The sequence below is a fragment of the Solanum tuberosum genome, unplaced genomic scaffold (assembly GCF_000226075.1).
Source record: "Solanum tuberosum cultivar DM 1-3 516 R44 unplaced genomic scaffold, SolTub_3.0 scf00284, whole genome shotgun sequence".
Classification (NCBI taxonomy): domain Eukaryota; kingdom Viridiplantae; phylum Streptophyta; class Magnoliopsida; order Solanales; family Solanaceae; genus Solanum; species Solanum tuberosum.
Window position 1 is genome coordinate 369,390 of NW_006239212.1, and position 16,374 is coordinate 385,763.

General features: G+C 31.1%; 3 protein-coding genes and 1 non-coding gene across 10 annotated transcripts; 2 read left to right on the plus strand and 2 right to left on the minus strand.

Annotated features, from left to right (window-relative positions):
- Positions 1–2,750: 2,750 nt before the first annotated feature.
- On the plus strand, positions 2,751–3,475 carry LOC102593067 (uncharacterized). The gene has a single exon (XM_006359080.2). The coding sequence runs from the start codon at positions 2,880–2,882 to the stop codon at positions 3,297–3,299; it is 420 nt and encodes a 139-aa protein (XP_006359142.1). The 5' UTR covers positions 2,751–2,879; the 3' UTR covers positions 3,300–3,475.
- An 81-nt stretch (positions 3,476–3,556) lies between these two features.
- On the minus strand, positions 3,557–3,638 carry TRNAS-GCU (transfer RNA serine (anticodon GCU)). Its single transcript has one exon. It is a non-coding gene; the product is annotated as a tRNA-Ser (tRNA).
- A 2,712-nt stretch (positions 3,639–6,350) lies between these two features.
- On the plus strand, positions 6,351–6,924 carry LOC102593397 (uncharacterized). Its single transcript, XM_006359081.2, has one exon. It carries the CDS (start codon positions 6,443–6,445, stop codon positions 6,704–6,706), a length of 264 nt encoding a protein of 87 aa, XP_006359143.1. The 5' UTR covers positions 6,351–6,442; the 3' UTR covers positions 6,707–6,924.
- A 1,553-nt stretch (positions 6,925–8,477) lies between these two features.
- LOC102593725 (uncharacterized) lies at positions 8,478–15,820 on the minus strand. Of its 7 annotated transcripts, none has more exons than XR_001474999.1 (8): positions 15,511–15,820; positions 13,585–13,885; positions 13,253–13,501; positions 12,718–12,913; positions 12,545–12,637; positions 12,367–12,465; positions 11,948–12,287; positions 8,478–9,537 (listed from the first exon to the last, which is right to left on the minus strand). XR_001474999.1 is itself a non-coding variant. In XM_006359083.2 (7 exons), the coding sequence occupies exons 4-7, from the start codon at positions 12,823–12,825 to the stop codon at positions 12,090–12,092; spliced, it is 498 nt and encodes a 165-aa protein (XP_006359145.1). In that variant the 5' UTR covers positions 12,826–12,913; positions 13,253–13,501; positions 13,585–13,885; positions 15,405–15,820; the 3' UTR covers positions 11,633–12,089. The 7 variants fall into 7 exon arrangements, 1 of the variants encoding a protein (XP_006359145.1); XR_001474997.1 differs by having other exon boundaries at positions 8,479–8,683; positions 15,405–15,820; XR_001474995.1 differs by having other exon boundaries at positions 8,479–8,978; positions 15,405–15,820.
- Positions 15,821–16,374: the final 554 nt, after the last annotated feature.

The window sequence follows — 16,374 nt, forward strand, 5'->3', positions numbered from 1 at the left end:
CTATGTATCCCGCATGTATCCCGTGCACAACGCTATGTATCCCGCAAACATCATTTTTAAGGGATTTTTGGTAAATAGAAAATTAGAAGGGATAGGATGTTATTTAGTACTTATAATATGTGGTTCCTATAATTTATACATATATAAAATGTAACAAAATATCTTTTAATGTCATGGTTTAAACTAAGGAAACATGTCATGGTTTATACTTGTACATTGGTTGATGTGGGCTCATATTTAATGGCAACTCAGAGTACTGGATTACAGTCCATGTTAAGCAGAGATTTTCTTGAGGAAGCCCAAGCTACAGCTCAAATTGTTGTGCTTAACACCTATTGTTTCATATTTTCTTCCCTTAATACAAGAGATATACTATAAGAATGAATTAGACTGAGCAGTAAGCAGAATATGTATATGCCACAAGAAAAGTCAGTTGGAAAGTCTAAGAGCATTTAAATAAAATTTGGATGAAATGAAGTATCAAAATATATTCTAACTTGATGTTGAATAATAGTATTTAGACTATCAACTTGTGTTTGAATATTATAAATTATACATCCGACTGATTCCGAAAAATGAAATTAAAGACGAACTTTAAGTTTGAAAAAATAATTTTGATCAGTTTTTCACTCACAAATTTCAATTTTTTTTTAAAAAAATTAAAATGTATAACCAAATACAATTTTAATTTTTAAATATGTCTTTTAATTTAATTTTAATTTTTTTTCAAATATTACAAAAAATATATATATACGTTAAGACGACTGCTCAACTAAAAGTGTACGTACATTAAAATATGCAAATTCAAGAAGACATAGTAGAGAAATATTCTCTCCCAATCAACATAATTGAGGTGGAGTGTTGGAACTACTTTATCCTTAATCAGAGGGTTCGGATTCGAATTCGAATCCTGAGTATGGAGAAAATCATGTTGGGAGTGTCACCCTCAAATGGATCCTACAGTGCACGATCCGAATTTAACTGGGTCTCTAATGTGTGCTCCGATCACGAAATGAAAAATCAAAAGAAAATAAAGAACTATTCTGTCACTTCCAATTTATGTAATATAGGTTTTGGCACTAAATTTAAAAAATATGAAAAGCTTTGCAATTTTCAAAATTATTCCTAAAAAAAATGAATTCTTAAATAAAAAAATATCTCTTTATGATTTTTTAATCAAATAAGTGGAACCTCAATAAAAAAATATTTATAACATTAGTAACTATTTAGGGTAAATTACCTATTTACCCTATTCTCCATTTTCCCCTACCATTTAAAAATAGAACAATTTCTGCATTTAACAAACATAAAAATCAAATTTGTATGTTATAGTTATAGTTTGCATAATTGCACTCCATAACAAACTTTATGTTTGCTATGGAGCATCAGATTGTATAAATCGCTAGGGGCCTGAGATTTGTATAAAATCGCTGACAGCCTCTCAATTCATTTTATGTGTTTGTATATCTGCATAAAATTTGAATTTGTATACAATTGAATCGAAATAAAACGTTTGTATGTCAAATCTCTCTCTCGCTTTATACAACACAAATTATACATTGTAATTTGTATAATCCGTGTTTGTATAAAGTGAGAAAGACAAAAGAGAACTGAGCAGGGAAGATCTGTATTTGTATAATTATAAGTATATAGGACGAAAATATATGTATTTGTATTTGTATATACACTTTTCTCTCATTTTATACAAACACAAACGCATTTTATACATTTGTGTTTGTATAAAGTGAGAGAGGCGAGGGAGAAACTGGCGAGCGAGAGAGGGAGAGTGGCGAGTGAAAATTTCAGGGAGAGAGGCGAATGGAAACAGTTTGCTACGGATTACAATTAAATTAAACTGTGGTTATAACATTTAATTTAAATTAATAGTTTGCTATTATATACAATTTTCCCTTAAAAATATTTCAAAAATCTCTATATTTAATAGGGACAATTTGATAAAATACATATATCAATAATTAATTTTTAATAAATATGTCAAATCAGATAATAACAAATGCAAATAGACGGAGGGAGTATACAATTCTTTTTTGGGATAAATTAAGGGGATAGTATTGATGATAAAAGTAGCGGTTGTCCTCAATCCTCGTTACTTACACCATTGCACATCTCCTACTTGGAACAAATATTCTCATACTACCTCTGTCTATTTTTAATTGTCATATTTTGCTTTTCGAAAGTCAAGTTGACTAATTTTTTAAGTTAACTTAGATTGCATTAATTCGTTATTTTAAATTAAAAAAAATTAAATTTTCAAAAATTATACAAAAAATAGTATAAATTGCAATTTTTTGTATATCATTATGATAAAAAATACTTCGTAAAATATTAGTCAAAGTTTTTATAGTTTCTAAAAAATGAAACCATGACAAATAAAAGTGAATGAAGAAAGTATTAAAAAACGAAAAAACGTACTCCTACTATTGAAGGATATGGTACAGTGAGTACTAAGTAGGGCTATTTTTTCTTAATCAAAGATCTCGATTTTTATTTTGAATATAGAGAAATCTTTGATAGGAAGACTTCCTCTTGAATAAGACTCTACACAACCATGAATTATAGTTGAGCTTCAATACGAATATCAAATATGTTTGGAAATAGAAAAAAGAAGTACTGGTAATAGAAAATCAAAGGAGAGAACCACGTGTCATGATATGATATATTCATGCTCTAATGACAAGGTATCCACCGACTGTTTATACTTTCGAAAAGTATATCTTTATATCTTAAAATATGTTGGCGTAGTTTTCACATTCTAATTAATTTAACAAATTGGCATAATTCCCCAACCATAAATCCTATTCCAATTTCCCCATAATCAGTAGAACAATTTCTCAAACACTTGAAAAAATTAAATAAAAATGGGAGTGGTGATCATCGACGGATCAACAATTCGGGACTTCGTTAACGACGAAGCTGCTTTCACAAAGTCAATTGATAAGGGATTTACCGATTTGGACCTGAATAACGACGGCGTTTTGTCTCGATCCGAGCTCCGCAAAGCCTTTGAATCTCTCCATCTCATTGAATCTCACTTCGGCGTTGACGTCGCCGCCACGCCGGAGGAACTCACCGACCTCTATGATTCCATATTCGAGAAGTTTGATTGCGACCACAACGGCACTGTCGATCGAGAGGAATTTGGAAATGAGATGAGGAAAATTATGCTGGCGATCGCGGATGGACTTGGTTCATCGCCGATTCAAATGGCGCTTGATGATAGTGAAGAGAGTTTGATCAAGCAAGCTGCTGATCTCGAAGCTTCTAAGCTTCCTGCCTAGTATATATATATAACCAACCGCTTTCGAATAAGTTCCTCTTTTTGTTGTTTAATTTCAACTTTCACATCTCCATGTGGTGTGGTCAGTTATGTATTTTAACTTCCTAATTTACTAGTTTTTATATATATGCAATTTACTGGTTTTTGTTTACACAGGTGAAAATCAGTTTTTATATATATGCAATTTTACTGGTTTTTATATATATGCCTTCTTCGTATTCAGAGTTTGAAATGAAAGTGAAAATCAAAAAAAGATTACGTCGCCTGAGAGATTCGAACTCTCGCGGGGAAACCCCATGTACTTAGCAGGCACACGCCTTAACCACTCGGCCAAAGCGACATTTGATATCCCTTTTTAGAACAGAGCTCGTCATAACAAAGATTTCTATGACATACTTCCGAATCCCTCCGAGAAAAGGTTGTCCAGGAGTGACAAACGATCGGATCGAGTCGAAAATGAGTTAAATAAAAATGGGTAAAATACTCGACTTGACTCATATTTTAAATAGATAAAAATGAGTTATCCAATGAATAATATGAGTATCCATATTATTATAGGTATCATGTTAAAAGCTTAAAAGCAAAAAATATTTCTCACCCCCCACCCCACCCCACGTATTCTTTTAAAAGAAATTTAATTTATAAATTTATTTTTTACTACTTTGATCACCCCCACCATCACTATCCCCTTCCACCCACCCCCAACCCATGCTAAAAAGTTAAATTTATTTTTTAAAAAGAAATTAAATTTATTTTTTACTACTTTGATCACCCCAACCACCAGTATCCCCCGCTTTCCAGCCCCTTCCCCAAAAAAAATTGTTTTTCAAAAAAAAAATTGTGTTTTTCCCTTGTCCCACCCATTCCTACCCCGACCTTCTACACTTTAAAAAAAATATTAATGTCACTTTTATTTCTTTTAAATAAATGAGTCTCTTCTATCCATTTTTACCATTTAACTATCCACTTTTAAATGGGTAGTATGAGTTTGACTCGTTTTTTATTCATTTTTAAATAAGGTGGAATTTGAATGGATATCCATATAAATTGTCCATTTTGTCATCCCTATTCACGATCATATAAGAAGATCTGGTGGATTTGACTATGATACCATGCTAAAAAAATAGATTTTGAACTTAATTCAATTCTAAAAGTCTTTTCATTGATGATTGTCGAAGATCATATAAGAAAACTAAAAATCTTTGAACCCACCGATGTGGGACTCCCAACAACACTTGGCATAAAAAATGTTTTGTAATTGTAATTGCATTTGAGGTAAGAACTCAACCAATTGAACTAATTAAACCAGATCAATTATTCAATGTATTTCACATTATATTTCCGTGCCTCTCCTAAAATGGTTGGTCAATAATCCTTGGGTCAACTTAATTTTAGAATTAATTAAAGATAACATTTCAATCTCATCTTAAATCAAAACGAATTTATATGAAATTCTTAGAAGAAAACAATATTGACCCATATGTACCTTTGACATTTTTGTGGCTTATGGTGATTGGTTTTGGTCCCTTTTTCGTGCATGTGGTTATTTGGACGTTGAACTGACCAAGAATAATGTTCGAAAAAATGGTCATGATATATTATTAACCTTATCCGTTTATCTGACTCGTTAAAGTTTGACTTTACTACTCGGTCAAATTTGATACTCCATAACATACTTTTCTTTAATCTGGCCTAAAATTATTATATTTTCCTATTTATAAGTAATTTAATTTTCAATAATACTATGAAATAGATTAGAAAAATACATTATGTTTTTGGGTCAAGATTTACATATTTTAGCAAATTAGGAAAATGTTCAATAGCCAAATAGTAGAATTATTATTTTACGCTTGATCAAATGATTAATTATATAATATTACTTATAATTTATTTTAAATCACAAAGTTTAATTTCTTTTTTCTTAAACCCTATGGTCGATCAAACAATAGTCTATTACGCTTATTTGATGGTAATATGGACCTCCTTGTGATATAATCGATCATCAGATAGATTTTGAGAAAGATAAAATTTAATTGTCTTGAAACTCTCTATGAATATTCAAGATTTTATGTGATATTCGAGATGCTTCTTCAATAGGATATGTTATCCTCTATATATGCGTGAGCTAGAATTTAGGATAGAAAAACCTTCCGAATCCTACAAAATTTCATAATCTACAAATACCGAGAAAAAACTTGGACCGTGGCAACTAGATCAATATGTTAAGCTTAAAAAATTAGTGATCACCGTAATCCATGACGAAGTGCATGTTCAGTGACGACTTCATTAATTTTATCCACTCTTTGAAGCAATTTTAAACAAGTTGGCAATTAATTTATGCGTTAAAGCAACAAATGGCTGTTAAAAAGTATACTTATTGTTATTGAGGAACTTTCTGTTATTGGTCTTGATGGTGAAGTAATCCCATTTTATCAACTCATTAATTATAGTATTGGGCACCTTATTTCTTTACTTTCACAATTTTTCAACATAATAATTATTTACCCCTTTCTCCCTTCCAGAGAAAGAAAAAGAAAAATTATCCACAACATAATAATTATTTAAGTTATATATAAGGAGTGAAAAAGAAGTTAAGATATAATATCAATGAAAAAATTATCTAATTATAACAGATTATTAATTAATTACTATATATATATCAAACTCACTACGAAGATTTATACATGATAAATACACAAAATCTAAATTCCGTAATTAATTGAAATTGTGAATTTTGTAATTAATTATTTTCTTTTTTCTTAGAAGGGACAAGAGAAAATTCTTTTTTTTTTTTCATTTTTTTTTCAATCTTTATTTTAATAAAACTTGATTGAGAAAACATGTGGTCAAATATCATGGAAATTTCCGCGTAGTCCTTTTACTTGAAAAGTTGCTTCTTCACCATGTCAATGCAAGGCTGAGCTGGCAAGTGGCGCCTAAATTGTTTTTTTAAGAGGCTGCCTAATTTGAAAGTCACAAGTTTCACTCTCTTAAACCTTTTTTTTTCTTCTATATATAGACATCATTTACGTACCATTTTTCCCATATTATCTCTCAACAACTTCCTTTGTCTCTCAAAAAAATATTTACATTCTTTTTTTCTCAAGAATCTATTATACGCAGTCTACCAAAATCAGAACAACAATGATGATTGATGAACATATGTTGATCAAAGTAGGACTCTTTATTTTAGTCCAAGGTTTGGTTTATTTGATTCTATCAAAATCTTCAAACGTATTCTCAAAGACACAAAGATCATACAGCTTTAAAACAGTTCGTTCTTTAAGCATTCGCCGGATTACTGCTGCACTCGCCGACTTACCTGTCGGCGGTGAGCCATCTCCCTCTTCCTTCAAAGATCAGTTGACATCTTCAAAGTCTTTCAAGTTATTCAAAGATCGAAATTAGTAAAGATTTTGTTTTTTATTGTTTTTTTGCTTACGTGAGCTGTTTTTGTATTCTTTGATTTGTTCATGGATAGTTAAATCAAATTAGTTGGTGTGAATTTGGGATATTTAATATTCTCTCATTTTAAATCTTGTAAATTATAAGTTGGTTGGTCATTGTAAAGATTTGAATTATGTGTTCACGATTAAATTTAATCTCCGATAGTAAGGTCTTTTCTATTGAATTTTTCCTTTTTAATGATAGGATAACTAATTAGATGGTCCATAAGGATAATAGCTACGTACTATAGAAGGATTAGTATGAAACCATACATTATATTAATCAAGATAAGATAAATGGTTGTATATTTTTATTGAGTTTAAGTTTTTGCATGATTGGTAATTTTTAAGATAAATATAGTAACTTAATTAAGTACTTAATAAAATATCTTTTTGAATATAATTATAGTTACGGTAAAATATAGTAAAGCAAAGTTGAATCCCCTTTATTCTCTAATCAAAATTAATTCATAATTATCTTCTTAATTAACTAAGTTTATTTGCTTTTCTACCTTTGAATTTTTTTTTTTGTTTCTATCTCTTTATCTTCTTGTCCGATTAATTAATGACTTTGTCAAAAATTCAAAAGAAAAAACAATGACAATTAAGAAATTATTTGTGGCATTGAAAAATTACTTCTGATAAAAAAAAAACAGATTTAGAAAACCAAATAAACTTGGTTAATTAAGATGATATATAACTATGAATTAATTTTGGTTAGAGAAGAAAGAGGACACAACTTTCCTTTGCTATATTTTGCCGTAATTGAAATCATATTCAAAAAGACATGTTTTCATTAATTACTGAATTATGTTACCATGTTTATCTTAAAAATTACCTGATGGTGTAAAATCTTATATATACACTAACCGCGCACAAAACTTAAACTCATTTTTATTTCCCTAGATGGTTGTTGATTTGCGACTTTGACAGCTGACTAACTACATATATCCTAAAAGGATCACCACTAATTAATCACAAAAATTAAAAATATCATCCTTGGCCTACATGTTGTGCAGTTGTGGTTATTAATTTGCAAATGGTAATTATGGAGGTTGGGTAGGTACTAGTCGTTATCTCCATTTTTAAAAAGCCATAATTATATTAGCCCGAGTGTACACAACCGAATCAAACCGCAAATTGAATCAAACCGGAAAAAAACCCGACTAGTGATTTGGTTTGGTTTGATTTTAACTAAAAAAAATCAACCCGACATTATATATGTAATTTTAAAATTTTATTTTATACATAAAAGTATTTACATTGATATAATTTTAAAATATTTCTTATACTATTTCATAGTTTTTATTTTTTAATATATTATTTCAAGTTTAAAACTTAGAATTCGGAATGGTCCAATAAAGATTCACTACAAGAAAAAAGATCTTTAGCGAAGGGAAGTTTGGTCGTTAAAAGCCCAAACGCAACATAAATTCCGGTCGTTATATGTCCTTTTTAGCGACCAGATTTGCTCTTAAACCAACTTCTTCTAACGACCATTACTCCTTTCGTTAATTGTAGGTTAGTTTCGATACCAATACTATTAATGACCAAATTTTCCATCGCGAATGATCGTTTCAATATTGTATAATAAAGGCAGCCATAAAAGAATTTCAAAGACCCCATTTTCATTTGCTATTATACGAAAAATTATACTAGTGAATAATATTAATTATGTAATCCATGGAAACACTTGGAAATATATGAAACAATTTAATTCATCATATAAAACTTCATTGTTAATACAAAAATCTAATTAAAGAAAGATATATCATATTCAAGTAGCCTAACATATATTTATCAACCCCTAACAAGAAAAAAGTTGCAACATATATAAATAATAAAATATTGTCTTTAGACCACCCTTAACCAAAGTAAAAGCGCTCTTGATCTTCAACTTGCTCCTTACTTTCTTGAACGACATATTCAAATGCTTGAGCTTTAAACAAAAGAAGTTTATGTCAATTAGTAACAAAGAATAAACAGTCGAAGTTGCAACTATAATGTGCATGCCAATATGCTAGGAGAATACATTTTGAAGTACATATTATTGTATAACTGTAACACAATTTAGGATCAAAAGGACAAAAAAGAAGGATGCTATCTAAATAAGAAAAGAAAAATACTGTAAAGGAAAAAAATATAAGGCTTAGCTTCCAAAGCAGTGTATTTACTGGATCCAAGTAACCAATCCACAATAATTTGTGCATCATAAACTTGAGATCTGACATTGGCTGGTTCAAGACAAGAACATTAGCAAATAATTCAGATTCAGAGCAATTTTCATATGTGCGTCAATTTTAGGCACACCAAGCATTGAAAAGATGGACTACTTTGTATTATTCTGTAAATAGTATTTTACAGACAACCACATATTCTAGTCACTAGAGCAACATTAAACACAATCAGATGACTATATTCATATCCTTGACACTTTATTTTCTTTTTACATTCACAATAATAGAACACATATCTGTTGTGGACTTGGTCCACATTTAAACCCAAAAAAAATAAAAATAGAACACATATCAAAAAATATTTGCAACGTTTGAAATCGTGATAACAGGACACATGAGTTCATCAAGAGCTTAGTGTGTAATAATCTTGAAAGGATTCAACAAACATAAAATGCATGAAAGTGATGAGGACTTTATTAGCTTTTATAATTAACCTCCTTCGGAATGTTATTTATGCATTTAACTTCCGCAGTTTTCACAGATTCCAAACCATTACCACATTCATCGCCACCACAGCCTTCACAACCACTGTTTTTCAACCTATTTCCTCAACAACCTCGTCCACAATGACCACAACAGAAAAAGGATCAAAAGGGATGAAGGACATATTAACAAATCAAAAATCATAGCTACAAGTCCAACAGATCGAGAAGCATATAAATCAACACAACTACAACACTTTCATTACATCGAAATCTAACACAGGAAGGAAACGAACAGTTCATTACATCGAATACTTAAAAATGAACAGCAAAAAACTAAGAAAATAAATTGGGCAGACAAATGTTAAACTCGTAAAATGAACTTACTCAACAGAAACTATAGGTTATAAGGAAAATTACACGTTTCCTGCAACGATCAACCAAATGAACACATAGGTAACTTTATCACACATTTGAATCTGGATATCACAAAACACATCCAACACTTCACAAGTTTAGCAGAGATGTCTTGGTCAAACTCGACCACCATATTACGAGCAGATTTATTTCCATTAGATTTGGTTTAGGTCAACAACTATATTAGTGTACATCAACCAAAAACAAAACACTTTTCTTAGATCTTTTTATGTTGATTGTCTTTTCACAATCAAATTCTAGTACTTTGAAGTAATAAAACCTTATAGAACAAACCAGCAAATACATACATACATATATATATATATATATACACACACACACATAGATATACTTGTATACAGTTGCAATTACCAGGTCTAAGAGATTTAGAACATTGGCATGTGTGTTAGATTTGTGCAGGAAGAATTTCTTCAATTTGAGGGCTAATAAGTAGGATCAGATATGTGATTATTGTCAAACATGGAGACCTAAACCACTTGTGTTCTAATGTTTCAACAGAGCCATATGGAGTTGGTCTCTGGAGAAGTATAAGCAAGTTATCGGAGGAGTTCTCTCAACACAAGCGCTTAATAGCAGGGAATGGACAACATATCAGTTTCTGGAGAGACAAAAGGATAAGGCCGCTGGCCTTTAATGGTTGCTTATCCTAATATGTTCCACAAAGCAACGGAGCCAAACTCTACCATTCAACAATATAGAGAAGGGAATTCTTGGAACATCATCCTCGAAAGGGACATACAGGATTGGGAATTGGAGAGTTGGTCAGCCTACTAGCATCACTTCACGATGTTGCAATTAACAGATATTGAAGGCTAAAAAATACATTGAGGAGGCTGTTAAGATTGAAACTAATTTGATACAGATAATATTCTCAATCAAAGTGATGTACAAGAAGTTGATAGGTGTTAATGTGAGTTAGAGGAGACTAAAGTGTAACAATCCAGGCTTACTAATGTTGTTATTCCTCTTATACATGACTGTTCATGAAATATTATATACTAAAGGTAGGATGCTAAAAAGGGGAATGCAGGTCTATCCCATGTCTGCTTAGTGACAATGAATTGGAAAATATAGAATGCTTATTTTTTGAGTGCTCTGTAGCTTCCTATGTGTGGAGAAGAGTATTGCATGGGAAAGGAATCAACCAACAAGTTATGAATTGGGTAATTGGAGAAATAGTAGTATGAAATTGTGTACAAGGCAAGTGCAATGCTACTTTTATTATCAGAATGGCACTTGCTGCATATGTCTATGAATTGTGGCTTGAAAGAAACAATAGAGTTTTTCAAAGTACATGTCGTTATGAGGATATCATTGTGAGGAAAATTAATCAAGACGTTTCTTCTCTAGCGAGCATGCACAGAAAGTTGTCTAGGTGTTTGAATCAACTAAATTACTGTCAAGTCAAGCAACTGGATCTGTTCGGGAAGTTGGATTAAGACCTATTGTTATTTTAATTTTTTTGGGTTGTACAATGTCACAAAAAAAAAAAAAAAAAGCAAGATCAGTCATATTCGAGCAAATTTCAGAAGTTTAAAAACAAGCTACAACATTCAACTTACAAAAGAACCAATACTACAACATTAACAGAACTATATCCCCTAAATGAACCACATTAATAACACCATAATAGAACAACCAACTCCAAAAAAAAAAAAAAGAACACGACCTCATATCCCTTAACAATCACTAAGATAATTGTTTGTTTCTTGACAGCAATACTCATGCAGACAAAAAAATTTAAAATGTAAAAAAAAAAAAAAAAAAAAGCAAGATCAGTCATATTCGAGCAAATTTCAGAAGTTTAAAAACAAGCTACAACATTCAACTTACAAAAGAACCAATACTACAACATTAACAGAACTATATCCCCTAAATGAACCACATTAATAACACCATAATAGAACAACCAACTCCAAAAAAAAAAAAAAGAACACGACCTCATATCCCTTAACAATCACTAAGATAATTGTTTGTTTCTTGACAGCAATACTCATGCAGACAAAAAAAAAGACAGAACCAAATCTCCCCTCAACCACCAAAACCAAACAAAGTCCTTCCCTGTCTCATGAGTGCATCACAAAGAAAAATAATTCATTTACTAACCTGTTAAATGGCACCATCTATTGATCACTTGACGATGGTGGTGTTGAAGGATGACCAAGCAATACTCTTGCAAGTTTTTCATATTTACTCTGTAGCTCATCCATGCGTTCACATTTATTCTCTAACTCATCCATGAGTCTTTTTAGTGATTCATTCTCTTTTCACGTGCATGAAACTTATCTAATAGCACAACCTTTGAAGAGTTCCCACCTTTCAACACCTTAGCAGTTATCCCACCATCAAATTCAACTACATGACTCTTACATTGAGGTCCAAAACACTTTTCTACTACCTCAATATAGTAAGAGACGTTAGATTGAACCAATTCTTGGATTTCAACCTATAAAATACAAGAAAAATTAAAATAATACAACACATCAAGTTAAATGATTTAAAATAAAATTTATCACTAGACATACATATTTTGCATTTGTTTCAAGTTTGACAAGCTTGTTATTGTTCTTATGAGTCTCGAAGAAGATAATATCCATGTTTGGTTGCTTACCATCTTTACCTCCCTTCACATATGAATAAACAAGTCAAAGAAATCATTCGAACAAACAAGAGGTGTTTTAAAGAGTTACAAGAGTTACTTACCAATTCATAAACAATCTCTTTGATAGGCTTACTACCCGTACGATGAGGCATACTCAAATTAGACCTATTAATGGAGTTTCTTGTGCTTGTTTCCTATATTAACAACAGCCCATAAAAATTATAGTTAGTCACTTCAAATAATATGTTAATAAATAACAACTATGAAGTAATACCTTTAACTTTTCATTTAAGAAATATTCCTTAACCAACCATTCCCAATCACTCTTGTCTACCACCCTCATCACATCTTTTATAGCATCGCAAAATGGCTTAGACTTCATATTTTTGTGCAGTGATCCTCTTCCACAACCTTCTCATATGTAGAAGAACATGTTTTTTATCATTCGTGTTGTCATTGGTAAATTTATCCTATAATAGTTCACAAGTATCATTAAGCTTAAACTCAAAATTTCAACCAAACTAGAAGTCTACAATTGAATCTAGATTTCCTGCTTATGGCACTCTTGTAGTGGAAGATGATATATATGTCACAAGAAATGAGTGATTATCCAATGGATTGTATCAAAAGAAAAAAAGGAAAAAAAAAGAGATAAGAAGATCAAGAGAGGAGACAACACAAACAACAACAACATATAGCCATCTGTAAGCAAACATAGCTAAAGTACTATATAGATATGAGTGCAGGTTGGTATGAAATGTGCTGCATTATAAACGAAGCTATTAGCTAATAGCTCTCTAAATACTTACCGTGGCAGCATCCCACATGTGTTCTAGTTTATCTTCTTAAATGTCTCCATGAATGTACCCTCAATAGGCACATATTGCGATCATGAACTAAAATACCCAAGTGTCTCGCAACTAAGGCATAATGCTTTCCAACAACTCAATTCTGGGAAAAAGTGATACTTATTAACTTTTCTCCAGCTTTGAGTCATGCTACATTTTTACAAATGTTCGTTCCTCTCACTCTTTTTGCCTTATCAAATTCACGTGCACCTGCAAATTAATTCAATTCAGACATAAACAAGAGTTTCATTTAACTAAAAACAACAAAGATAACAATTTGAGACAATAAATACTTATTTCATTTGTTTGAGTATCTTGCATCACTTGAACTTCTGGAGAGCAGGTAACATTTTCTTAATTGGATCAAAACCAGGAGGTACAGTAATATTATTTTGTATGGGCTCATTTTGATAATGTTGATGCATTAAATGTTCATACTTTGGTCAATTGGAATTCTTTTTTCAGCCCTTACTCTTGTAACATTTCCCCTCGTCCCCTAATTGCTAAGGCACCAAGTGAAAGGTATGCATGCTTATTAGGATTGACAATAGATGCCATTCCAGAGTTCTGAATTTTTGTTGGATTCATGTAAACCTAATACAAAAACAATCCATTTGTAAGTTCACCAACGACAGAAAAATCATTTGTTTATTAAAAACTAATCACCAACAAAGATCATTAATACTACAACTTTCAAGGATATTATCAAACACAAGAAATGAGTAAACAATAGTAGATTTTTGACTAAAATCATCCCTAAACTATAGCCTAAACTCAAGGTACATCCTTATAATAAAAACATCCCTTAACTATTTACAAAATGGGAAGATTCATCCTTATGTTACTTTCTGTTAAGAAATTAACGGTTGCAAGCAAGCACATGACTTTCCTAAAATAAAAATCCCCCAAATGTGGTCCTCCACACCTCGCCTCAGCTGTTCCAACCTATAGCTAACGTCTTAATATTTTGTGATCATTAACCAACTTAATTTCTTAAGACAAATATGCTTTAGCTGGAAAACTTACAACAAAATCAGATGTATACAGCTATGGTGAGGTTCTTCTAGAGCTATTGACAGGCCGTTTACCAATTAATACAAAGCTGCCTACTAGAGAACATGTGCTTGTCTCATGGGTCAGAAACTAATCCTACACAAGTCCAAACGTTACACTAATTAATATTTTCACCAGTTCTAGAATGTTACATGCCTTTCTGCATGCTGCATGAACTGATAGTATAGCAGTTATTTATAATATTGTCGGTGTACAAAAGTTAATATCAACAGTGAAACTATTACCCTATACAAGATTCAGGGGTTTAATTGAAACAATGCCTGAATCAATTTTCTCTGTTATATTAAGTTCTTCCAAGGTTGACAAATAGAGAAAAAGTATTTGAAATGGTAGATTCAACATTACAAGGGCAGTACACGAAGAAGGATCTAATCCAGGTGAATGTTAAATAACATTATAGTACTTTTTAATCCTCATTCCTGTAATACTACGTATGAAACCAAATCTAATGTTTCATCTTTCTTTGCTAAAACAGGTAGTTGTTATAGCAGCAATGTGGATGCAAACAACAGATTATCTTCCGTTAATGATGGATATTGTGCAATCCTTCTGAAAGTATTTAAGACCAAGCTTATAGTTTCATGGAACTTAGGTGACAATTTCTATTTCAGTTTCGCGACACACTTAACTGTAAAGATTACACAAGATTCAAGTACACATTCATAATTTTATTCAGTTTATGTGATTAGACGAGAACTTCCATTCCTATTTCGTACTGCTCTGCAAGTAAAAATACATCAGTTTCCTCCAAGTTCAACTTGCAGTCCATTCTCTATAAAATGAGATGCAAATCACTCTTCATTATCTCGCCTCGTTTTATTGTCAATCAATGATACTAACAAGAGCGCTCACATTGGTACATACAACATATATGCTTACAACTAATATACTCTCAAGTGCATGGACACCAAAAAAAGAAAAAAAAAACGAAATGGAATCATCAATCATATAGTGCAAATTCAGAATTGGGGAAAATACAAAATAGGGCAAAACCAAGCATTTCACAAAGCAATTCATAGTTATAATAATAAAATTTTACCTTGAAGAGAACAGAACTTCAAGATTGCATCCGAATAATATGAATCACAACAAGGTCACAACCTCATTTTGTTGTTCTGGGATCAAAACAAAGAGACCCAAATTACCTCTTTATAAGCTGGAATAGAGCGACGTCTGTATCTCTACCTACTAAGTTTCCTCTAACAAATCTGGGAAATATGCACAATTGTGTATCTCTGTTTTGCTGATTTTACTCTAACACAAGGGAGAGAAGCATGTGTTGCACAATTTCCTCTAAGTTTTGCTTTTTTCTAACTTCATCGGTGATGTCTTGCTTACTGCTTGATAATTCTCACAATAAAACCAGAAACGCCAACTTCACCGATAGAGTATGTTTTTCACGAAGGAGAGGTGTGGGTGCGTGGAGAGACGTGTGTGGTTGAACAAAATAAAGAGGGAAATATTATTATGTATTTGAGAAAATAAAGAAGGAAATAATTTCACTTGACCAGCGCTTTTAATTTTTAATTACAATTAACATCGGGATACTAATTTTTTTAACATCAGGATATTATTTCGTTATTAATATTAAATTAAAAAATGATCTTTAACGACGGAAAAAATTTGGTGTCGATATAAATAGACTTTTACCGACCAGATTCATATCCCTTCGTTAAGAATTGGTCGTTAAAAGTGCAATTTCTTGGAGTGATTATAGTTCATAGATGTTGATAATTATAATAAAACTTAAATCAAAATCAAATTAATACTAATGCAAAAAGAAAATCACTTCAACACTAAGAATGACAATAATATTGAATATTTGTTCTTTAGTTTTACATTGGTTTAGACAATTAAAATACACAATCTAATTTTAATTTTCCTTAAATATTTAGTAATGTAACTAATACTTATTAAACTTATTTTAGCATGATTTAGTACTTTTAAATTATGATAATTTTCATTATGACTTTGCAATATTTATTTTATATGATGATTTCATTATTATT

Coding starts and splice junctions, on each gene's coding strand:
- LOC102593397 (XM_006359081.2), top strand. CDS start 6,443: ATGATGATTGATGAACATATGTTGATCAAAGTAGGACTCTTTATTTTA.
- LOC102593067 (XM_006359080.2), top strand. CDS start 2,880: ATGGGAGTGGTGATCATCGACGGATCAACAATTCGGGACTTCGTTAAC.
- LOC102593725 (XM_006359083.2), bottom strand. CDS start 12,825: ATGAAGTCTAAGCCATTTTGCGATGCTATAAAAGATGTGATGAGGGTG. Junction 12,638..12,717: donor TCTTAAATGAAAAGTTAAAG/GTATTACTTCAT, acceptor TTGTTAATATAG/GAAACAAGCACAAGAAACTC. Junction 12,466..12,544: donor AAGAGATTGTTTATGAATTG/GTAAGTAACTCT, acceptor TCATATGTGAAG/GGAGGTAAAGATGGTAAGCA.